We start from the raw sequence: 26,094 nt of genomic DNA on the forward strand, positions 1-26,094 counted from the left end.
ATAATTCACCTCCATCAAAAGAAAAAGGCCATTTCAGTTGCCTATGATCAATGAGGAGACATTTTAGACATACTCTTCTAACATCTTAACTCCATTTCCTCTACAGAGATTTTTAACAATCTTTAATACCTATTATTTCCAAAGTTAAGTTACACTGACCTCTCAAAATATAAAAGGTATTTTTGGATCACAGCGGTATTTTTAGTCTTTGTGGCAAATATTTTCCAATGATGATAAAATCTGGATTATTACACCTTTAGAGAAATATTAATACTTACTTCTCATTAATTTGCCCTAGTAATAATATAGCCATGTTTTTCACTCTCTCACATTTTTTGTCAATGAGAACTGGGTTTTAAAAAGAAGAAAATGCAATTAGTTGCTTTCATTTTGACTCACCATACATTCCTACATTTGTTTCAAGTGCAACAGGAATGCTGAGGAAGCTGAACATAAACACATTTATCCAGTCAAAACATACAGTATACTTTGGTTCTTGCTATCCAAGGCTGATACATTCTAAAATCATGGGTTTTAATTAAAACAATACTAAAAATGGTACTTTATGTATTTTAAAGTATTACTTTAAAATTTAATGAAGAGGGGTTTCCACTTCTAGCCACGATGGAGTATCAGGGACCAGATTAATCCTCCCACCTTTTATTTTTATTTTTTTGGTTGTACCATGCATCTTGCAGGATTTTAGCTCCCCAACCAGGGATCGAACCCAGCCCTCCGCAGTGGAAGCACAGAGTCCTCACCACTGGACCGTCAGGGAATTCCCCCTCCCACCTTTAAAACTAAAAAAAAAAAAAAAAAAAAAGGACAAAATATGTGAAATCTTTTCAGACATTGGACAACAGGCTGTGCAAGACAATAATCTTTGAAAAAGGAAACAAAAGAGTGAGTCCTATTATTTCCTAATAGTACTGCCTGTAGAGTTTCCAGGACACAGTGCTAGGAGGGGAAAACCAGAGCCTGAGAGTCTCCCCAAGTTGAGAGGACGGATTTGAGCGTTCAAGGACACCAAAACAACTAGAGTTCTCAGGGCAAAGTACCAGAGAGGAGAGAAGAGCACAAAAAGAGCTCTGGAGCTTTGCAGAGGATTCCCACTGAGCCTTCAGCTGATTATTGTTGATCAGCACACTTACGAAGAGAAACTACCTAAAGCCAGGAATAGAACCACCAGAAAGGAGCAGGCATAACAATTACCAGAGTTCACACAGGGATGGTAAGAGTTCACAGCCAGAGTGGAGAAATCCTGTAATAATGGGCAATAGCTAGAACACTGAGAAGGGCAGTGCCCCAGTAATAAGGCTAAATGAGCCTTGTACCAAAGGATGCTCAGGACTCATCTAACAAAGCTTTAAAAGCATGCCTTGAAGAACTGTTTCTAATAACATAACTGTGTTCCAAAACAAAGCTCAAAATATTTATAAGAATACAAAGAAAAGACAGCTCCAAACAACAAAATTCACAATGTCCAGCATCCAAACAAAACTTAGCAGGCATGCAAAGAAAAAGGAAAATGCGACCCGAGGAGAAAAATCAGTTACAAGAAGCGAACCCAGAAATGACAAAAGTGCTATGATTAAAACAGCTATTATATACAAAATACTGTGCATGTGTACTTACACCTTATGTGTATGTATATGTATGTATATGTATACATTCACACACATGCGCGCACACACACACAAATGGAAAGAAACCCATGTTAATGATTAGAAGACTTAATATTATTAAGATGTCCATACCCAAAGCAATCTATAGATTCAATGCAATCTCTATCAAAATTCCAATGGCATTTTTTGAAGAAACAGAAAAGTTCATCCTGAAATTCATATGGAATCTTGAGGGACCCCAGTTAGCCAAAATAATTTTGTAAAAGAACAACAAATTGGAGGAATTACACTTGCTGATTTCAAAACATATTACAAAGCTATGGTAATCAAAAACAGCATAGTACTGGCATAAGGACAAATAGACCAATGGGACAGAACAGAGTCCAGAAATAAACCGTTGCATACGTGGTCAAATAATCTTTGACAAGAATGCTAAGACCCTTCTCAATGGGGAAAGGACAGCCTCTTCAACAACTTGTGTGCAGAAAAATGGGTATCCACATGCAAAAGAATGAAGGTGGACCCTTATCTTATACCACATACAAAAATTAACTCAAAGTGGATTAAAGACCTAAGAGTAAAACCTAAAACTATAAAACTCATAGGAGAAAATGTAGCGTTAAACTTCATGACATTGTACTTGGCAGTGACTTGTTTGGTTGTGACACCTAAAGCACAGAAAATAAAAGCAAAAATACACAAATGGAACTAAATCAAACTTAAAAACTTTTGTGCATCAAAAGATACAATCAATAGAGTGAAAAGGTAACCTATGGAATGGGAGAAAATATTTGCAAACTATGTATGTGGTAAGGGGTTAATATCCAGAATATATAAAGAACTACAACTTAACAACAAAATATCAAATACCTCAATTTAAAAATGGGCAAATGACTTGAACAGACATTTCTCCAAAGATGATATACAAATGGCCAGCAGGCACGTGAAAAGATGCTCAACATCGCTAATCATTAGGGAAATACAAATTAAAACCATAATGAGATATCACTTTATACCCATCATGATGGCTACTATCAACAAAACAGAAAATAACGAGTGTTAACAATGGTGTGAAAAAACTGGAACCCTTGTGCACTGTTAGTACAATGCTGAAGTGGTGCAATCACTACAGAAAATAGTATGGAAGTTTCTCAAAAAACTGAAAATAGAACTACCATATGATCCAGCAATCTCACTTCTGGGTATATACCCAAAAGAAGTGACAGCATGGTCTTGAAGACATATCTGCATACCCATGTTCACAGAAGCACTATTCACAATAGCAAAGAGATTAAAGTAACTCACATGTCCACCAATGGGTGAATGAATAAAGAAAATTATACAACGGAATATTATTCAGTCTTAAAGGAAATCCTCCCACATGCCACAACATGGATGAATCTTGAGGATATTACACTAAGTGAAATAAGCCAGTCACAAAAAGACCAAAGCTGTATTATTCCATTTATTTGAAGTACCTAGCATAGTTGAATTCATAGAGACAGAAAACGTTAAGAATGTCTTCCAGGGAATGAGGGAAGGAGTAAAGAGTAGGTGTTGTTGAACGGATACAGAGTTACAGATTTGCAAGAGGAAGAAGTTCTGGAGAGCTGTTTCACAACAATATTAATGTAATCAACACTACTGAACTATATACTTAAAAAATTATTAAGATGGTAAATTTTATGTTATGTATTATTTACTACAATTTTTTGAAAACTCACCTAGTATAGACTCTACATATACAGGTGACCCTTGAACAACAGTCTGAACTGTGCAGTTCCACCTATACACAGATTTTTTAAAAAATAAAAACATACTACAGTACTACATGATCTATGATTGGTTGAATCTGCAGATGCAGAACCGTGGATGTGGAGGGCCAACTATAAAGTTATACACAGATTTTCGACTGTGTGAACGGTCAGCACCCCTAATGCCCACATCATTCAAAGGTCAACTGTATTCAAGAAGGGAGAAGAGGGACTTCCCTGGTGGCACAGTGGATAAGACTCCATGCTCCCAATGCAGGGGGCCCGGGTTCAATCCTTGGTCAGGGAACTAGATCCCACATACATGCCACAACTAAGAGTTTGTATGCCACAACTAAGAAGCCCATGTGCTGCAACTAAGAAGCCAGCAAGCTGCAACTAAGGAGCATGCCTGCCACAACCAAGACCAGGTGCAACCAGATAAATAAATAAATAAATATTTTTTTAAAAAAAGACAGAAGATTGAACATGTAAAGGAGAAATATGTAAGATATAGACAAAATTCAAATCAAACTTACAGAAATGAAAAATAAAATGTCTAATAAGAAAAATACACTGGATGAGATAACAGCAGATCAGAAACTGAAAAGAAGAAAAGATTACTAATCTTGAGGACAGAGCAGGAGACATTATCCAAATTGAAACAAGGAGTGAAAAAAAGATTTTAAAAAAATGAACAGAGCATCAGTTAGCTGTGGGACAATATCAAGTGGCATAATATACGCGTAACTGGAGTACCAGAATGAGAGGAGTGAAGAAACACAGAAAAACTATTCGAAGAAATAATGGACAAACTTTTTCTACATCTGATGAAAATGGTAAGTCTACAAACCAAGAAGCTCAACAAACCCCAAGCATAAGAAACATAAAACACATTGTAAGCACATCATAATAAAAGTGCTTAAAACCAATGGTAAAGAGATCATCTTAAAAAGCAGCCACGGGGGGAAAAAGAAACCACTTTCAATATAAAGAAATTAGGATAACAGTAGATTTCATACTGGAAAAATGCAATGAGAAGACAGTGGTGCAGTATCATTAAAGTCCTGAAAGAAAAAAAGTGTCAATCTAAAATTCTATACCCAGCAAAAATATATTTCAAAAATAAAGTCAAAAATATTTTTTCAGCCGTCTGCTTCTCCGTCTGCCCTGCGGGTCCCGTGCACCCTAAAGATGGCAGCCACGGCAGGAAGGTTGCCCCAGACTTCACTTGTCTTCACATGAGTGCCATTCCTTGGGGCATTTCTGCTGCAGCCCTTAGGCCTGCTGCTTCTTGAAGAACGTGCTTGACAAATGCATTGTGTCTGGTTCTGGTCAAGCAAAATTCGCCTTTAGCATCAGTTCCTCATACCATGCCCCTGCCATCACCCAGCATGCGCCCTATTTTAAGGGTACAGCTGTTGTCAATGGAGAGTTCAAAGAAATAAGCCTTGATGACTTTAAGGGGAAATATTTAGGGCTCTTCTTCTATCCTTTGGATTTCACCTTTGTGTGTCCTACAGAAAGTATTGCTTTCAGTGACAAAGCCAATGAATTTCACAATGTGAACTGTGAAATCGTTACAGTGTCAGTGGATTCCCACTTCACCCACCTGGCCTGGGTAAACACACCAAGGAAGAATGGCGGTTTGGGCCACGTGCAAATCACGCTCTTTTCAGATCTGACTAAACAGATTTCCCGAGACTACGCTGTGCTGTTAGCAGGTCCCAGCCTTGCACTACGACGTCTCTTCATAATTGACCTCAATGAGTCATCAAGCATTTGAGCGTCAATGATCTCCCAGTGGGCCAAAGCATGGAAGAGGCCCTCCGCTTGGTGAAGGCATTTCAGTTTGTGGAAACCCATGGAGAAGTCTGCCCAGCCAACTGGACACCAGATTCTCCTACAATCAAGCCCCATCCAACTGCTTCCAAAGAATACTTTGAGAAGGTAAATCAGTAGACCATCCCATGTGCACCTGCAGCTCCCCACACCAGAAAAGAACCACAGCTGGAACTCACTTTTAGCATTTCAAAGATTATTACTTAGAGAAGGCAAAAACACAATTATGCTTGTATTCGTAAATATTACTCTAAATGTTCTGTTTTTGTAACATTGGCCAAGGCTTTTAAAACTTGGTTAGTTACTAACGTAAGGAGTCCTTTATTGGCAGTGTATGGATGGATAGCTAGTTGCTATAGAATGTGCAATTCCTCTATTTCTTGGATCATGTCTTCAAAGGGAAAAGGAAACAATTCTTCTTTCTCAGCCTTACTTGAACCTTTGTATATATACCAGAGTAGTATGACAGGCATCAAAGCTTCTGATCAAGGGTCCTGAGATTTTCTTCTTGAGTTTCTTTGTATTAAACTGAATTTTCTTTTAAGATCATAGTTTTAAGTTGTTAGCATCAATGGTCTAATTTAACACTTGCAGGACTTCCCTGGTGGTCCGGTGGTTAAGATTCTGTGCTTCCAATGCAGGGGGCACAGGTTCAATCCCTGGTCAGGGAACTAAGATCCCACATGCCATGCAGTGTGGCTGGGGTGGGGGGTGGAAACACCTGCAATGAATGTGTATGTGATTGAAGCAAATGTGAATCATGTTTTTTGAAAAGCACCTACAGTGGCAAAGTGACTTAACTGATCATGCATGTTCCCCAGTCCTGAGATATATACTTTATATAGTTATTTTACTTATTTTGTTAGCTGACTTAGTGCCTACATACATTTCTAATATTGATTGGGTATAATTATAAAGGATATTTATTGAATCCAGGGATTGCATTTTGAATTTGAATCATTCATGCATTTGAATCATCACTTAATTATTTTCTTTCCTGAAGTGTTCAATGTAAAAAATATTATATATATACACATATTTTTTTTTCACACATACAAAAGCTGAAAAAATTTCATCAGTAGTACAGCATTACAATAAATACTAAAGGAAGTCTTTCAGGAAGAAGGAAAATGATACCAGATGAAAAAAGAATTCCAAAGGAATGAAGAGCCTTGAAAATGGTAAATATGTGGGTAAATTTAAGAGCATTTTTTCTAACAAAAAACAAAAAAATATTTTTAATCCCTTTGAAAGACAAATGACCATTTAAAGCTAAAAAAGTAGAACTATATTGTGGAATTTATAACGTACGTAAAACCAAAATGTATGACAATAGCACAAAGGCTGAGAAGGGAATATGGAAGTATACTGTTACAAGGTTCTTATATAATATAAGAAGCTGTGTTTTACTCAAAGTAGACGTGATAAGCTAAAGATGTATACAGACACTACAGACAGGCAGTAAAAAAAAGAGCTATAGATAATTAATACTCCAATAAAGGGGACAGTCATAAAAAAAATACTCCAATAATACAAAAGAAGACAAAGTAAAAAGGAACAAAGAACTGATGCGCCAGTTAATTAACAAAAAGATTCGGATATTTTTCTGGATTTTGTGCTATTTGTAACATTTGTCAACATTTAAAAATTCGTAATTTGCTGTGGTTTCTTTTCTCATTCTTAATAAATACTCACTTTCAAAAAAAAAAAAAAAAAAGAACCGATGGGACAAATAAACACATAGCAAGATGGTAGATTCAAACCCATCAAAATCAATAATCATATTAAATGTAAATGGTCTATATTAAAAGGCAGAGATTAGGACGCTGGATTAAAAAAAAAAAAAACAAGGACAAACTATATGCTATATACCAGAAATCCGCTTTAAATACAAACACACAAGTAGGTAAAAAGTTAAAAAATGTAAAAAGATATATCACACTAACACTAATCAAAAGAAAGCTGGAGTGGCAATACTGATAAAGTAGAGTTCAGAGAAAAGCATATTACAAGAGGGCCATTTCACAACGATAAAGAGATCCATTTCATCAAAAGATGATAACAATCCTAAATATGCATGTGTCTAGTAACAGAACTTCAAAATATATGAAGCCAAACTGATCAAACTGCAAGTAGAAATTGGCAAGTCCACAGTTATGTCAGAGATTTCAACACCCTTCTCTCAAAAATTGAGAGAACAAGGACTTCCCTGGTGGCCCAGCACCTAAGAATCCATCTTCCAATGCAGGGGATGCTGGTTAGATCCCTGGTAAGGGAACTAAGGGAACTAAGATCCCACGTGCCACAGGGCAACTAAGCCCAGGCACTGTGACTACTGGGCCTGCGTGTTGCAACTACAGAGCCCACACGCTCTGGAGCCTGTGAGCCACAACTACAGAGCCTGTACACCACAACTACTGAGCCCACACATTCTGGAACACACCACAACTAGAGAGAAGCCCACCTGCCGCAACGCAGATTCCACGTGCCACGACTCAGACCTGACACAGCCATAAATAAATAAATAAAATTATTTTTAAAAATTGAGAGAACAAGCAGACATAAAATATGTAAGGATAGAGAAGATCTGAAAAACTCTATCAATCAACTTGATCTGACATTTATAGAACACTCCACCCAACATTCTTTTCAAGTGCACATGAATCATTTACCAAGAGAGACTATATTCTGGGCCATAAAACAAGTCTCAATAAATTCAAAACGATTCAAATCACACAACGTATGTTCTCTGACCACAGTGAAATTAAATCAGAAATCAACATCTAAAAAATCCCCAAATATTGGAAGACTTGGGTACATACCTTTAAATAACCAACAGGGTCAACAAAGAAATCACAAAATCAGCAAGGATTTTTGAATTGAACAAAAATGACAACACGACATATCAACACTTGTGAGATGCCACTATTTAGAAGGGAATTTTATAGCATTAAACATTTATACTAGAAGACAATAAATTAACAAATTAAGTTTACATTTTAAGATTCTAGCAAATCAAGAGCAAATAAAATGCAAAGTAAATAGCAAAATGGAAATAATAAAGAATAGAAATCATTGAAATTAAGAACACAAAATCAATAAAGAAAACCAAAACCTGGTTCTTTGAGAATATCAATAAAACAGACAAACTTCTAGTCAGACTGAACAGGAAAAAAAATGAGAAAACACACAAATTTACAGTCAGGAATGAGAAAGGGGACATTGCTACAAATCTTAGTTATTAAAAAGATAATAAAGGAATATTATGAACAATTTTATGTCCATGAATTTAACAACTTAGATTAAATTGACAAATTCCTTGAAAGATACAAATGATAATGGATGCTCACTCAAAAAGAAATAAATAAAAAGCCCTTTGTCTATTAAAGAAATTGAATTTCTAGTTAAAATCTTTCCCATAAAGAAAACTCCAGGCATAAGTATGCAAGTCATTTAATATTGTCTTAAGTTTAAGATACATGGAGAGATCAAGTATTTATTAACTATCATGTGCAGGCACTATGGATATATAAGTTTGATATGGTTATGTTAGTATTTCAACAAAATCATTCTGGAAGGAAGCTATGTAGAGAACTGGTTAGTACGAGGCTAAATTAAAAGTAAAGAGACCTGGGACTTCCCTGGAGGTCCAGTGGTTAAGACTCTATGCTTCCATGGCAGGGGGGCCCACATTCCATCCCTGGTGGGAGAACTAAGATCCCATATGCCGCGCAGCCGGAAAAAAAAAGTAAAGAGACTAGTGACAATAATGAAATGATGAGGGCATGAAATAAGTCAGTGGCAATGAGCATTTTTTAAATTTATTTATTTATTTATTTTGTTTTTCTTTGGCTGGGTGGGTCTTCGCTGCTGCACGTGGGCTTTCTCTAGTTGTGGGCAATGAGAGTTTTGTATTTTAACTTGGGGTAGGTGTTGGGATAGGGCATGATTGAAAGATAGATAATTACTAGAGAGAATAACCAGATGCAGTGATGGATTGGACATGAAAGGTATGGGGAGTAAAAGAGTAAGGATGTTCCATGATTCTTGGCTTGAACATCAGAAGAACCATTCATTAGAACAGGGAATACAAGAGGAGAACAAGAAGGTATGTTTAATTTTTCAACATACGGTACATTTAGACATTCAGTGACCAAAAGGTAGGTCAGTAGGCAATGTGATAATACATAGAATCAACATTTAGGGAATCTGTGTAAATTAAGCTGCTCTATCTACCAGGATTACTTGCAATTAAAGCCTTCTCTACAATTAACTGCACAATGGCTTTTCTCTGTTAAAAAAACTTGAGGAGTAAGAAGGTAGTTAAAAGAGTTGAGAAGATAAGTCCCTTTCCCTATATACTTAATTGACAGTACAAGAGACCCAATTTCAGTGATCTTTTTACTGTCATTTAGAACAGCAAAACCCTATTTGTTTGCTCTATTTGGTTTAATCAGTCTGACCTCCTTTCTTCAGAAAAAAATTTGAGAATGTGAAGCTCTCTCCCTATCTTTTCCCTTTTTTTGTTGTATGTGGCTGCAATGATTCAATTCTTTATTCAACACTGCCTGTTACCTATATAACATCCATTGCCTCCTTTCAAGGTTTTCTTTGTTTGCCATTTTCTGCCTTTCCTTACTCTATTTGAGAATTGCATTCTTTTAAAAAGTATACCTGCTCAACTTAGTTGAACAATTGCAGCAACCTTTTTTTTTTTTTGAGCAAGTCTTATAAGCCAGGCAATGAATCAAGTGCTTCACATATATTAGCTCATTTAGTTTTCAAAATCTTGCAAAGTAGGTATCCCCATTTTATGATTAGATAAAACTGAACATCAAAAAGATTACATAATGAGGGGACTCCCTGGTGGTGCAATGGTGAAGAATCCGCCTGTCAATGCAGGGGACACGGGTTCGAGCCCTGGTCCGGGAAGATCCCACATGCCGCGGAGCAACTAAGCCTGTGCGCCAAACCTACTGAGCCTGCGCGATAGAGCCCGCGAGCCACAACTACTGAGCTTGCCCTCTAGAGCCCAAGAGCCAGACCTACTGAAGCCTGCGTGCCACAAATACTGAAGCCCACGCGCCTAGAGCCCATGCTCCTCAACAAGAAAAGCCACCACAATGAGAAGCCCATGCACCACAACAAAGAGTAGCCCCGCGCGCAGCAACGAAGACCCAACGTCGCCAAAAATAATAAATAAATTTTTTTTAAAAAAGAAAAGATTACGTAATGAGCCCAAAGTTAGAAAACTGGTGGACTGTAGAATTGAAACTTGAACCTAGGTCTGTTGAGCACCAAAACTTGTGCCACATAACTTTCATAAGCTTTTTGTTACCTGTAAGAGACCTTTTACTGAATGTATGACTAAGGTGCTTTCATTCATGCAACAAACATGTGTGCCTACTACATGTCTTCAAACTTTCTGTAGATACACTTTTAATAGTCCCTTCCCCTACTGTTTCTGAAACTGGAAAGCTGCATACAGTACACTTTTTTGCCTTTACTTCCTCTCATTAAATGTCAAATTTAATCATGTTACGATTATTATCAGGTTGTGGTTCAGCCACGGCCATTTCCTGCTTCAGTTCCTGTTCAAAATGAAGTCCAGCATATTTTCTTTCCTAGTCCTCTAAAATTACCTGTTCTAGGAAGCAATTTTTTTTTCTCATCTGAAAACTCACCTCTATTATTTTCTGTCATTTTAGCAATTTACAGGAAGCTAACAAGTTGGACTAAAAATGCAGCTTTCCTAAATGTCATTTAATATTTTCAACTTAGTCATATGATTCTGGTTATAAAGTGATCCACATTTATAAATCCAATGTGATATATATGGAATCTAAAAAAAAATGGTTCTGATGGACCTAAGGGCAGGACAGGAATAAAGACGCAGACGTAGAGAATGGACTTGAGGACATGGGGAGGGGGAAGGGTAAGCTGGAGCAAAGTCAGAGAGTAGCACTGACATATATACACTACCAAATGTAAAATAGATAGCTAGTGGGAAGCAGCTGCATAGCACAGGGAGATCAGCTCAGAGCTTTGTGACCACCTAGAGGGGTGGGATAGGGAGGGTGGGAGGGAGACGCAAGAGGGAGGAGATATGGGGATATATGTATACGTATAGCTGATTCACTTTGTTATACAGCAGAAACTAACACAACATTGTAAAGCAATTATACTCCAATAAAGATGTTAAAAATAAATAAATCCAATGTGAGTATTTACGGTTCTGTGCTAACCTGAGGGGAAGACATAACCATGGGACTTTTTTTCAGATTTTTCAAGGAGAGTCCCAATTTAAAATATTCTGTCCAACAGTCACATCTCAAGTTTCAGTTCAGAAAAGACAGTCAAAGGGTATACATATGCAAAGGGTAGTTTGCAATATGGACTCTATATGGCAACAGAGTAGGTAAGGGGGGGGTTAAGGGAAGGCAATCAATCACTTAAGACTCTTCTTTACTTTACCTTACTTTATTTTATCTTTATTTTTTTGGCCGAGCCATGCGTCCTGCAGATCTTAGTTCTCAACTAGGGATTGAACCCAGGGCCCCTGCAGTGGAAGCACGGAGTCCTAACCATTGGACCTCCAGGGAATTCCCAAGATTCTTCATCTTTTTTAAATAATCCCAAAACACATCTCACAAATTTGGTGCAATTGCCTTAGTCTTCTTTTACAGCTTAGAATGAAGTATCCCAATGAAATAATGAAATAGTTGCTTGCCTGAACATGTTTGGAAATGAAATTTTAACTGACAGTAGGGAAAATAAGTATTCAAAGGTAAATATTAAATAAAAATGTAACAATGCACAAACTCTTGAGATATTCCTATAATTTCAGTATCTAAGTATGCAATTCATAACCACTAAAATTGCCCAGCCACATTTCCACACAATTATCATTTCAATTTGGCCTTCAAAACTACTTTCTGTACAGAGCCACAATTACTTGCCACTCCCTCAACAATCCATATTCCGGTTCTCCTGCCTCCAGTTCTGTGTGTTCAGTGTTTGATGCCTTCCCTCCCCACTAATCAAAATTATCAGTCACATTTTTAGGTTCCAGAGATAGCTCCCTGCTAAACCTCCAACCCCTTCTCAACTCCGTTCAACTTATCTGTTCCTTCTTCTTTATTCAGGGCTTACCAATGTGACAATACTTTACATATTTTGTTTAATACTAATACTCCCCTTTGAAGCACTATTCTCTCCACTTAACAGATAAGGAAACTAAAGATGAAAAAGGTTTGGTATCATGTTCAAGGTCACAAAGCAAAACAGGAATTCAAACGCTGGTCTGTCTGAACTTTAACTGAATTCTGTTTCCATGAAACCACACACTCTACGGCACTCTCTTATAGTATATACTGCACTGTGTTACCATTATTCGTTCAAATATCTCTCTCTCCCACTAAAGCGATGTTCCTCAAAGACAGGGAAGGTGACTCCATCCTTACATCCCAGCAACACTCAACAGTGCCTATTATACAGTGATCTCAAAGTGTTACTGAATATTCAGTTTATGGTTTTACAGCACTATTTTCCATTGATTAGTCTCCTTCAACCAAATCTCTACGAAGCCATTTTTACTGTGATGGGAAGCACAACAGCTTGGAATATAGGCTTTGTAATCAGATTGATTAGATGTGAATTCCACCTCCACCAACTTATTAGCTGAGAAATCTTGAACACCTGAGTTAACCTACATTAACTCATGCGAGGACAGTAATTACAGTAGCTACCTCCTAGGATTAAAAGGATTAAATGAGGTAACATAGACAATCCTCATCTTTTCTTACATGCTACCCTAAATTTTCTTCGGCTCAGTCTAGTGTAGCCTTTTTCAATACAAATTCCTTATAATTTTGATATTACTCAGCCATAATAAAGAATGAAATAATGCCATTTGCAGCAACATGGATGGACCTAGAGATTATCGTACTTAGTGAAGTTAAGTCAGACAGAGAAAGACAAATATCACATGATATTGCTTATATGCGGAATCTTAAAAAAGGGTACAAATGAACTTATCTACAAAAGAGAAATAGAGTTACAGACGTAGAAAACAAACTTATGGTTACCAGGGGGGTGTATATTGGAAGACTGGGATTGACATATACACACGACTATATATAAAATAGATAGCTAATAAGGACCTATTATGTACCACAGGGAACTCTACTCAATACTCTGTAATGGCCTATATGGGAAAAGAATCTAAAAAAGAGTGGATATATGTATAACTGATTCACTGCCCTGTACACCTGAAACTAACACAACACTGTAAATCAACTATACTCCAATAAAAACTTAAAAAAAAAAAGTCCTTGCAATTTTGAATGAAATGGACTAGCCAAAAAGGTTCATGGTTTAAAAATTGCTCAGGTCGCTTACTTGACTTTTAGGGCCAACTGTCCAGTGCCAGTTTGGACTCAAAAAAAGTTTATTCTTGGAGGCTTGACTATGCAAGAGTGCCCCCATTGTATACTGTGTTTTATTTGCTCACCACATTTTCAAGCCCTACCAGCAAGTTTGAAAATTGGAACACAGACACTTCCTACTTGACTACCACCTAACTTAACACTACCTGATGCAGGAAGACAACTAATCTGTGTGGGAGGCAGGCTATTTCCCCTGCAAGAAAACGCTCCTGGAACCACCTGTGTCTGGTCTCAGGCATGGCTCATATTCCCCACACCTCCATATTGGTCTGGAATCTAGAGGCTAAGCCACTACACCTGACAGAGGATACCCGTTTCCTTCTCTTAAACTTATCAACCCTTACTCCAAAAAGTTAGGATTTTATACTGTTATGCTACGTTATGGCTCTTTAGGCGAAAGTGCTTAGTTTCCAAATGATCAGAATTCCCCCTTAAAATTTTAAAAATCTATGAAAAAGCCCAGTTTTGGAGAAAAAAGTTTTTAAAAATACATAATCCCTAGAAACAAGAGCAAACACTAAGGCTATAACCACAGTCTCAAAGGGGAAAAAAAAAGAAAAATCTTCAAATGCTTAGTTGGCTAAAGCTAACCAAAAGCTATAAAATCAAAGTACCATAAATAACAACTAATCTCAAAGTAAGCAGAATATACCATTAACGTGGTGAGCAAGTGTGAATAACAAAATACCTAACACATTCACCACGAATTTTAAAATTACTTGGTACGTAGATACAGAGATTAATAAATTGTTCCAGATTCTGTACTTCCCTAGACAGTATATGTTGTTACAAAGCAGGGCCCCCTTTTTTTTTTTTTGGCCGGGCCAAAAATTAATAGGGTGACAGATTAGTGACAGAATAATCTCTGAAGTTCTACAAGGAGGTGTTGCGTTAGAAAGCCATGACTCGAAGGAACAATACCAGAACACTGGCTGTCAACATCAGGCAGATAAAAATAAGAAAAGGTGAAGCACGCTGATGGACCGCGGCATTGTTTCCAGACAAGAAATATCCCTTTAAGGCCCATGCCAAGGATTTCAGCGCCAGCTCCGCAGTCAGTGCTGGAATCAGAAAACTAAACTGTTGCCCGCTCAGTGGGAGCAGGGCAGCGACCCCCTCCAGTCGGCGTCCAGCGCGCGCAGAGTCGCCCCCTCCTCCCGAGCCCGCTCCTCCGGCTGCTAGCTGGCCGCTCCCTGCCGACCCCGGCTCGGCCACCCGATGACCCCGCACTCCCTCCAGGACCCGACGCGCCCCAAACATAGCGCCAGGGGAAGGAAGCGAAAGAGAGGGGCCTTGGGAGGGGGCGGAGGGGCGGGAGGCGGCGCTGGGCTTCGGCCCATCACCATCAAGGCTCGAGGACAGCGCGGGTTCGGGAGGAGGGAGGCTGAGCCTCCGCCACCGGCCAAATGATAGTATCCCGGAGCGCAGGTGCCGGCGGCTGCCGAGGAAGTCACGGGCGGGGAGGACGACGCGTTGCCCCCACACCCACCACCTCCATACCACCCACCGCTCTTCCCCTCCCTCGTCCAGCTTCATCCTCCGCTTCTGTCAGAACCCAACGACCTCCACGCGGCCCGCCTCAGCGCGGAGGTGATGCCGGCTCTTACCGTAGGAAAGGGCGCCGCGCCGCTAGGAGGCGGCTGGAGTGCGCGCGGGAGACACCGAGGCAAACGCCGCCACCGCCACGGGAGCCTGACGAGCCACAACGAAGCAACCCGCGGGCGCGCTGCCTCCAGAGCCGTCGCCCCACCCCCTCTCCCGCAGGATTTTGCGCCGGAGCCTGCAGTCTCCGCGCGCTGACTGGGAGACCGAGGGGAGGGGCGGGGCGCCCCGTGGAGGCGGGGCCCAGCGCTGGCAAGTCTGATTGGCATCTGTGGGCCCAATGGGACCGCGGATTCTCCCGGCTATGCTTAGACTGACTTTCCTCCTAGCCCGTAGCAGTAGAGAGGCGGGCCTACTGGCTGCTTTTATTGCCGCCTTTTTGACAAACCCGATCGCACGGAAAAGTCGGTTGGTTGGCACTGGCGGCCAAATGGCCCAATTACCGCAGGGAAGGGGGCCTCTCAACCTAGATTGGCGTTCTCTCTACCTATAGGGTAGGCCCAGGGCGGTGAGACCCTGCCCCGGATGTGGGCGCGGCCCCGAGGTAGACCTGAGAGAGGTTCCACTGTGGCTGTTTGGAGAGGCGGAACTGAGATCTTTTTCTTGATTATCATGTGACGGGTTCTGGATTTAATGGGGGAAAAAGCGTGGTGGAAAAGGCCAAGGATCCAAACTGGCGAGTTTCCTAATCTTCGCGCCCCTCTGCGCTCTCCAGCCAGCGGCGCTGCCAGGTGAGTCCGGGGCTCCAACGAGCCGGCATCCTCCGAAGTGCTCTCGCCCCCCGCGCCCCCACACCCCGGTGCCCTGGCCTCCCGATGCTTCCGTGGGCCGTGTCGCCGCCCCTCATCCCCTCACCCCCTCACACTCCCGGTCCCAAACGCACATACACCTCTTGGCACCAGGATTCTGTTTGCATTGTGGATCATATCGTACAAGAACTGCGTTCAACTCCAGAATGTACTGGTCCCACAGTGCAGAATGGGGGGAGTCCGAATAGGGCACCGCTGGCGGACCGTCGGCATTCGAAGACGAAGGGCAAGGATAGTTTAGGAACGTCCTGAAGTTCTGAGACAAGTAGGCCCGAAAATCAGGTAAGTGTAAGCAGAACGCTGTTCCTTTGAAGGACGGTCAGGTTGGCCAAGGCTGTTGCAGCAGGAACCTTTAGAAAGTGACTCATTGTTTAGAATAGTTCTGTATTGGGGGCCCATTAAACAAAACTGTCTTCGGGAGAGAAGGGAAATGGGAGATGGTGTGGCAAAGACCATGGACAAATGATGCAGTCCACACACCTGGTACCGAGACGCTGAACTGTGGGCAGGGGCCTTTAGATTGCCATTTAGGGGAAGCGCAGGTTTTAACAATGGATAAGGAAGCATATACTTAACTGTTTTGCAGGTGCAAGAAATAACCACTTCAAATGAGCAATACTTTAGTTGAACAAATTTTTGTTTTGGAGTATGCAGCTCCCTCCACCCTGCTCCCCCACCGCCCTTCTTTAAGAAGAAAGAAGAGTAGTAGTAGGAAACAAATATAATAAGTTAACGGAGATTTATTAATAATGAAATCGGAGTTGTAGGTCATCACTGAACCCCAGCATCCATAATCCTTCAAGTGTCATTTAAATATCAACAGAGTGCTTCCCAATCGAGGGCATTTTATTAAAAGTGCATACAAAACTTTGTTGCATCCCACATAATAGAACTTGTAGCCACAAGACTGTGTTCTTTGCAGCATTTTCACCTCCAGTCTTCAAGTACCTGTGTTGAATGCAGCTCCCTTCCTATGACCAGTTGCTACTCAGTTCTTTACGAGAAAAAATGAAGCTTGACTCATCCAGTGGCTGGCTGATGGAAAAGTTACGTTTAAGCAGCTGTGTTATCGTAAACCTTTTAAAAGTCCATACAAATGGCCAGATCGATTGGAAATGGGAATTGAGCAAATTCAGTTTACAGTGTGAAGCCCATCTGTAGTTACTAATCAGTACGTACCTCTCCACTTCTTCTTCCAAAGTTAGTCCCACATTCCACAATGACAGCCTCTGGCCAGGAAAGGAGACCAGCACGGAAAATGCCTTCCTGGGAGCAAAAGCATCTGTTTTTCATACCGCAGTATGAAGTATCTGCCAGCCAAGTAAACAAGTTGAGTACAGGCAGATGGGTACAAAGGAAAGAAGGGAGCTAGGAGACTCACAGGTCACTATTGAAATAAAACAGATCTATACTCTTGCACCATGACAGTCACCCACTGTTTGAAGTAGTAGAGATGTAGCAAAGTTAGTTCTAAAATATAATTACTTAGGGGCTTCCCCGGTGACGCAGTGGTTGAGAGTCCGCCTGCCGATGCAGGGGACACAGGTTCGTGCCCCGGTCCGGGAAGATCCCACATGCCGCGGAGCGGCTGGGCCCGTGAGCCATGGCCGCCAAGCCTGCGCGTCCGGAGCCTGTGCTCCGCAACGGGAGAGGCCACAGCAGTGAGAGGCCCGCGTACCGCAAAAAAATTAAAAAATAAAAATAAGTAAGTAAATAAAAATATAATTACTTAAAACATGATAGTCCAGGGCATTTGATTTATCTAGCCAGTATCCTCACCTTTTCCCTGTTTCTTATCTTCCTGAATTTTTACTCCTATCACCCATGCTTTTGTTACCATCCCCATTACCTTCTGATCTTTTCCTGTTGCCATCAAGTGTCCTCTCTCATCCTCAGTCTATCACTGCCCAGTGGCGTATTTCCCTCTGTTTATAATCATACTTAGATTCCTTCTTTACTGAAAATTTCTTCTTGAACCTTCCTTTGTCATCCTCATTGTATGTCTGACCTTTCATCTTTTCTCCAAATGTTTCAAAGGAATAAAATCTTGTCAGCTGTTTGCATTTCATTATCTTCTGTTAACTCCTCACCCAACTTCATGCAGCCTGGCTTCTGATTTCCCATTCTATTTACCCTTTTCCAAATGGTCACAAGGTTGATAAAAAAAACTTGAGTAAGTATGGAACATACTGTAAACCTATATGTGAAGATTAAATAAGTGCTTATACCTAAGTATTATAGATGAATGCATTCCTATCAAAGTTCCAAGTTTTTAAGAATTAGTGATTTTAGCATTGAAAAGCGTGGAAGGTCAAAATAGTAGAAAATATTTTGGAAAAGAAAATGGTAAATAGGTATTAGACCTCACAGATATTAGAACATATCCAGTAACAGTCGTACAGTACTAGTACAAAACAAATATAGATTAGTAAGACAAAATAAGACTATAAGAAATAGCCCCAATTATTGAATAATTTAGCATCTAAAATCACAAAATATCAAGTATTTAAAGTGGTTTTGATTATTGGATAGCAAGTAATAAAAAAGCATGATCGATACCACAAACCAGAAATATATGTATTATTAAAAAACAAATTTTTAGACTAAGAAAACAGGTATTTGTAAAACCTTTGAGAAAATTTGATTTAAAAAATGCAAGACCCATAGATTAAGCTATGTGAAAATCCAGTGTTATCAATGTGTTCTATATTATTTAACCCAATGACCTCTTTAAAATCATAATTCTACTTAATCTCTTAATTTTTTATTAACTGTTTCCGTCTTATTAATACTCTCCTCTCTTGGCTTGATACCACCCCTTCCTTTTTCACTTTAATTTTGAATGCTTTTTCTTAGTATTCCTTGAAATTGAATGAAAATTAATAGGTGTGCAAGTGTACAAAAAAAGGTTAAGAACATCTCTTAGGTGCAGGAAAAAGATCATGAGTGCCTGGACTTGTGTGACAGCAATGAAAAGGAGCAGACTGTTCTTGGGACATTTTGAATAGAGCTTATACCCAGTGGATATACTAAAAATTGTATTTTGTCACAGCTATAAGGAGTGATGGATATGTTGTCAAAGATGGCTACAGGTTTTATAGATGAGGAAAGTAAGACTGGTAGAATGTTTTCAAAATTACGAAATATGTGAGTGGGAAAGAGCCAGCTTTGTAAACCAGGAATAGAAAATTTTTTTTCTGGTATCAAAACAATCTTGACTTTTTTTCCTTCTCTTAGGGTATATTTCCCTTTTTTCGACTCTGCAACAGCCTCTTTAAACTGTTTAAATGAGAATGTCCTTGGCTCAGAGAGTACTACTCACCTGGCTTTTCACATTACTCTTCTTGATCATGTTGGTGTTGAAACTGGATGAGAAGGCACCTTGGAACTGGTTCCTCATATTTATTCCAGTCTGGATATTTGATACTATCCTTCTTGTCATGCTGATTGTGAAAATGGCTGGGCGATGTAAGTCTGGCTTTGACCCTCGACATGGATCACACAATATTAAAAAAAAAGCCTGGTACCTCATTGCAATGTTACTTAAATTAGCCTTCTGCCTTGCACTGTGTGCTAAACTGGAACAGTTTACTACCATGAACCTGTCCTATGTCTTCATTCCTTTATGGGCCTTACTGGCTGGGGCTTTGATAGAGCTTGGATATAACGTCTTTTTTGTGAGAGACTGACTTCTAAGGACATCATCTCATTTTATTGCTGTTCAACAAGCTATCATTAAAGTGTTCTGAATCCTTGCAAGCTTGAAGAATGCCAGAGAACTGAGAAAAATATCAAATGTAATTTTATACTACTTCCATAAGTAGTCTTGTTGAATCGTGGACTTCTAGTCAACCCAAAACTTAATTATTCAATATTTGAGTTATTAGTACCCTTATTGTCCTGTATAAATAAAGTTTGTTTTGGATCTTATTTTTCTACTTGACTATTGAATAATCTGTTTTAAGTATGTGATCAACATTTAAAGTAAATATAAAGCCTTTAATCTACATATTTGGGTAGAAGTTTAATATATCATGCCCCATTACTACCAAAGTAAATAGTGCTTCTCGATTATGAAGGAAAAACACAGTTACTGAAATAATTAGGGGCACCACTTCATGTTTACATTCAGAAAGAATCTGAGAGTTCGACAGTTTTTTATCTAGGCTAAGTTCATTGTTACCTCTGCCTTCTATTTGAAACAAATAAATTAGAGGTAGCATATTAAAACAGAGCAGAAGCTTGCCTCTTTCTAACGTTAGGGGAACTATACATCCCAGTTATGTCAGGAAAGTCCAGTTTATGCCTATTGTCCTGGGGTCTCAGGGAGTTAGTTCCCCTTTCATTCTTAGAAGTGTCCTGGTTTGAAAAATTATAGATCACCCTATGAGGGTACTTAACCAATTCCAGTGAAGTGTAGGTGGCAGTACTTACAAGCATTCCCAAGAGTCTTAAGTGTCTTATAACCCTAAAGCAGGGTCAGGGTGATGTTCTCACTTAGCTTTGGGAGTATCTAAAATAGTATTTTGTTCATTTAAAAAATATCTAACAAAAAAGTGGTTTCTGGCTGCTAATACTTGAGAGGATTGCTTAAATATAGCATTTTGATCTAGTTCTCCTTTGTAAAGACAGATAATATGACAAAGTTTCAGCCACAACACTACAAATGAATACTGCTTAACTCTTTGTTTGAAACTACAGAGGTAGGGTAAATAAATAAAAAACTGATCAGTTACAAATATTTCCCTGTCTTATAATTGGTATATATTAGTATTTGGGGTATGTAAAAATAGGATTAAGAAGGATAGTTAATATGGGGAACATAATGTTCCAAGACTTGATCAGGTATTCCTAATTCAATTGAGAGATCTAAACTATTTGGTCACTGGAATCTATTGTTAATACATTCAAAGCAGAAGAAAGCTGTAATCTCTGTGAGAAACCAGATAGGAGGGTTTTGTAGTTTAGGAAAACCTGTATTTGTGAAAGTATCATCTAAGTATAAGCTCTCACAGAGAAAAGAAGGAACAGCACCACATGTAAACAATCAGCTAGGCCAGGAGTCAGCAAAATACTTCTGTAAAGGGTTATATAGTAAATACTTAAAGTTTTGTGGGCCATATGGTTTCTGTCACAACTGCTTGGCTCTTGTGAGAAAGAAGCCATAGACTATGGCTATATCCCAATAAAACTATTTGTGGACAGTGAAATTTAAATTTTGTATGATTGCCACATATCACAACATATTATTCTTTTGATTTAAAACTGTAAAAACATTTGCCTTACAGGCTATACAAAAAGCAGGTAGTGGCCTAAATATGGCCTATTGGCAGTATTTCCTGACCCCTGAGCTAGGCCATGAAACAAGCAAAAGCAGAAATTCTATATGACGTTACTAAGAGGAAATGTGGGACTGGTCTCCAAGGAAAAGTTCGGTAAGAATTATATGTAATAGGCAACACAATAACCAGCTTGTTCACACGTGAGGATCAATCAATTGTCATAGTATCTGAAAGAGTCCCAGGAAGTAGAACTCTTCTTACTTAACTTGGTACACTGCCACACTAAATAAACAACCTGAAGCAGCAGTAAGTCATTGATGTGTGCCTCCCCGATTCGGACACCAGATGTGTATGTTTTTTCCCTACATCACCAAGGAATTAACTCAGTTCTGACACTATCTGGAGATAGCATCAGATACCACAAGTTAAGGGTTCAGTCCCAGAAAACTGCACGTGCCCCCCACCCCCTCTGCAACTTCAGATGCCAGGCACAAATTCAGGTTGTCACCTTGCTTCTGACCTACTGCCTTTAGAATGGAGGTTCCCATGACCCTCTCCTTGCATTTGATTAATTTGCTAGAGCAGCTCACATAACTCAGAGAGACATTTTACTTACTAGAACACCAGTTTATTGTAAGAGGATATTAACTCAGGAACAGCCAGATGGAAGAGATTCATAAGGCAAGGTATGGGGAAGGGGTGCAGAGCTTCCAAGCTCTCTGGGCACACCACTCTTTCCCCGTCTCCTCATGTTCACCAACCTAGAAGCTTTCTGAACCTTGTCCTTTGGTATTTTATGGAAACTTGTTACATAGGCATGATTAATTAAAATTAAATCATTAGCCATTGGTGATTGAACTCAATCTCCAGCCCTGGTGGGGAGAGGGGGACTGAAAGTTTCAACTCTTTAATTGCTAGGTTGGTTCCCCTGGCAACCAGCCCAAATCCATAGGTTACCTAGGAGCTTTCCAAGAGTCTCCTCACTAACATAAACTCAAGACACCTTAATCACACTTATCACTTAGGAAATTCCAAGGGTATCTGATTCCTATGCCAGGAACAGGGATGAAGATTAGATACATATTTCTTATTATAAATCACAATATCACAGCCTACTTTAGAACAGTAAGTAATGAGAGACATAAAAGAAATTATGCTTACAGATGGGAAAAGCAAAACTAATGTTAATAATACATAAACAAGTATTGCAGAAAAATATCTTTCCCTTGGTTTTAGCTATAAGATACCTCCTTTATAATAGAGATGTTTACTGATGGTGTTTATAAAAAGAACACATTCTGCCTTAAGAAAGAAACTTAAATTTGAAAGGTTTTAGTTAAGTCATTAATTTCCAGGTCAACACAGAGAAGAAGTAACTTAAACTGGTTTGGGCAAATACTTATCAAAAAGTCTGAGTAAGGGCTTCCCTGGTGGCGCAGTGGTTAAGAATCCGCCTGCCAGTGCAGGGGACACGGGTTCAAGCCCTGGTCTGGGAAGATCCCACATGCCACGGAACAACTAAGCCTGTGCGCCACAACTACTGAGCCTGCGAGCCACAACTACTGAGCCCACGTGCCACAACTACTGAAGACTGCATGCCTAGAGCCTGCACACCACAACAAAGAGGAGCCCCGCTCACTGCAACTAGAGAAAGCCCACACACAGCAACAAAGACCCAATGCAGCCAAAAATAAACAAATTTATTAAAAAAAAATTCTGAGTAAAAGCAACATGTGAACAAAATAACTTTCTATAGCAATTAAAAATATGAAAAGTAGGAAATAGATATTCAAAGGAACCATGACTTATTCAACATTTCATGAACATAGAAACCAGATGTGGTGGCACCATCCATTACCACATGAAACATGACCACAAATCCACCAATGGAGAGCTTCCAAGCATTAAGAAAAATAGTTGCATAAAGCTTCAAGGAGCAGAGATCCATCCGTGGGCTACAGCTTACTGTAATTTTAAGAGTTATTAACCTTAGTATTTGGTCATCTGGTTTCTACTTTGCTTTTTCACAGTGCAGCAAATAAGAGGAACTGATATTGATTAATGAACAGAAGTGATGGCCAAAAAAGGAGAGGAAACCACAGAGCCATTTTCAAATAGGGGCAGGCATATTACTATGCACCTGCATCATAAAGAAAAGTTATTTCTCTCTATTGAGAGGAAAATTAGCAGAGTTCTTTTAGCATTACATTAAACAAAGGGGTTTCCTTTATCCTTGATTGATCATGTTTGCAGAGTAAACATCACTCTTCCTTAAAGTATTATTGGTGTCCTTAGAATTCATGACTTTAGATAAAGAAGGTACACAGGAAAAAAAAACAAAAAACCTCCTCATGATAGAAAAACTAAAGCCCAGGTAAATGAAATGAAATTAGCCCATGGTCATTGGTAAATGGAGAAGTTTAACTCCAAATGCTATTTCCACAAATAGGTTTCCTATTGAAGAAAAAAAAAAAATAGAAAGCATCAACAGAAGATACCAGTTATCAGATGCTACATAAAGACAACACTGGATTAAAAGCTTGAGAGGGATCTATACTTCAATATTTTACTTTCATTTTGCTTGCCCTGTATTAAAGTTAGCCAATCATACTGTAACCATACTGGTAATCCTATACCATAAAGCAAATTTACTACCACAGTCTGTGACATGATTTTCAATTGCCATCCCTGAGCAAAATAGTGAACTAGGAAGAAGTTTGTTTTTGATGTCCTACCTCCACCATACCTCACCTTTGACCCCTTGATGCAACTTTTTCCTCTTGCCAGATGCCTATGCTCTGCCCAAAATTAGAGACAGGAATACATAGAAGTGATGTGAAGAAGATGTGAAATTAGGGTGACCCAGCACACAGCTCTTCTAACTATTCTTTTTACTACATTAATTCCAGGATCAGAAGCTAACGTTTGTAGTGTTTGATATACCAAGCAATGTGCTAGATAAGCATTTGGCATGTGCTGTCATTAATTTTCACCACCAATTAACAGAATAGGTATTACCCCCTATTTTACCCCCTATTTTATAGATGAGAAATACAGACTAGTGAAGAAATTTCTCAGCATTATACAAGTGTACTATCTCCCTTTAATGACCCACAGCTGTACTGCTACAAACGCCCTCAGCATATCATCCCAGTGAAGTGGCTTTACAGAACTTTGTCTGTGAAAATGTGCCACCTGTATGTCCTTGTCCCACTCCTGTAACAGAATAAAGACAAAACTAGTGCATGTTATCATCTTGCTTCAATATTTTCAATTTTTGAATGTTTATTCATAGTATCAATAGGGAGAACAACACAAGCTTAATCAGAATGCCTCTCTGACAACCAGATAACCGGACTTTATCTTGCCACATATGACTTAGGAATAGTTAAATTCTGCTTCAGACTATGAGATATTAAGATGCTTCTTAAATTATATTTGCTGGGCTTCCCTGGTGGTGCAGTGGTTAAGAATCCACCTGCCAATGCAGGGGACACAGGTTCGAGCCCTCATCTGGGAAGATCCCACATGCCACGGAGCAACTAAGCCCTTGTGCCACAACTACTGAGCCTATGCTCTAGAGCCTGTGAGCCACAACTACTGAGCCCGTGAGCCACAGCTACCAAAGCCCATGCACCTAGAGCCTGTGCTCTGCAACAAGAGAAGCCACCGCAATGAGAAGCCCATGCACCACAACGAAGAGTAGCCCCCACTCGCCGCAACTAGAGAAAGCCCATGTGCAGCAACAAGAACCCAACACAGCCAAAAAATAATAATAATTTAAAAGAAAATTATATTTGCTATTTTTATCATTTTAGGTATAGTTAAAATTTATCCTTAATTTGTAATAATTTTCAGTGTATCTCTAGTTGAAGGGAAAAAAGTTGAACAAGTTTTATAGGTATAATTATCTTTATAATACTTACTGTCTCCACATTGCCCAATGGGCCTAGATAGCTAACAGGTAGCTTCTTAAACTATAACGCTGTAGTAAGTACAAAATAGAAACTTCATCTCTTTATAGTGCCCACTGATCTAATTTTCTCCACTTTTCTGTTGCAATTCTAGAATTACATTACGAATTAAGTCAGAGATGGATGTTTTAAATTATAGAAACCTACATAATTTGTTTTTCCACCCCAATAAAGTTAAGGTTCAACTTTTGTTCCTTCAAATATTTATTGAACACCAAGTGTACTATGTATTAGGTATTGGGGACACAAAGGGATGAAGAAAATTTGTAACTTCTAACTCATGGTTTAGCTAGAGCCTGACATACACTTAACAAATGTTAATGATGTGAAGAAAGGACACAAGAAGCAGAGGAAATAATTGGATCTCTATCAGCTGTGAGGTGAGGGGACAGTTGGCACAGATGAGGTCAGTAAAAGATACACAGAAGAGATGGTTTAACTGGAGTTTTGAAGAGAGAAGTAAGATTTCACCATGTTGTATACGAGGCAGAGATTTTCCCCAGCAAAGGCAAAGAATTTTAAAAGTACACAAGGGAAATGGCAAGTACTGCCATCTGGTAAAGCTGAAAATTGAGCACATCAAATGGAAGAGATTATAGTAGATAAGGCTGGAAAGGAAGGGCCACATCTTAAAGGCTCTTGGGAGCCATGGAATATTTCTAAGAAGAGTAGCAACCGTATCTGTCTTAGAAAGGTTAATCTGGTGGTAACGTAATGGGCTGGAATGGGGATAGGGTCAGAGGACTGCAGGCAGCCTAGAAC

The 26,094-nt window shown here is 39.3% G+C and overlaps 2 protein-coding genes and 1 pseudogene across 5 annotated transcripts in view; 2 read left to right on the top strand and 1 right to left on the bottom strand.

Moving 5' to 3' along the window:
- PHTF2 (putative homeodomain transcription factor 2) overlaps positions 1-15,467 on the bottom strand; it is a 129,407-nt gene extending 113,940 nt beyond the window's left edge. For both annotated transcript variants that reach the window (XM_082632408.1, XM_082632407.1), the window contains exon 1: positions 15,273-15,467. The gene's annotated coding sequence lies outside the window, so the exon portion shown is untranslated. The remainder of the gene's footprint in view (positions 1-15,272) is intronic.
- LOC309810349 (thioredoxin-dependent peroxide reductase, mitochondrial-like) lies at positions 4,571-5,624 on the top strand (annotated as a pseudogene). Its single transcript has one exon. The product of its transcript is annotated as a thioredoxin-dependent peroxide reductase, mitochondrial-like (transcript).
- Positions 15,468-15,787: 320 nt separating the features above from the next.
- TMEM60 (transmembrane protein 60) lies at positions 15,788-20,006 on the top strand. 2 transcript variants are annotated; one of them, XM_082632211.1, is made up of 2 exons: positions 15,788-15,998; positions 19,314-20,006. In XM_082632211.1, exon 2 carries the CDS (start codon positions 19,364-19,366, stop codon positions 19,763-19,765), a length of 402 nt encoding a protein of 133 aa, XP_082488337.1. In that variant the 5' UTR covers positions 15,788-15,998; positions 19,314-19,363; the 3' UTR covers positions 19,766-20,006. The 2 variants fall into 2 exon arrangements, with proteins under 2 accessions (XP_082488337.1, XP_082488338.1); XM_082632212.1 differs by lacking the exon at positions 15,788-15,998 and adding an exon at positions 16,692-17,405.
- The last annotated feature ends 6,088 nt before the right edge of the window (positions 20,007-26,094 follow it).

This window comes from Mesoplodon mirus (assembly GCF_964341445.2).
Source record: "Mesoplodon mirus genome assembly, chromosome: 9".
Taxonomy (NCBI): Eukaryota; Metazoa; Chordata; class Mammalia; order Artiodactyla; family Ziphiidae; genus Mesoplodon; species Mesoplodon mirus.

What these genes read in the sequence shown, in the direction of transcription:
- TMEM60 (XM_082632211.1), top strand. Translation starts at nt 19,364, where the DNA reads ATGAGAATGTCCTTGGCTCAGAGAGTACTACTCACCTGGCTTTTCACA.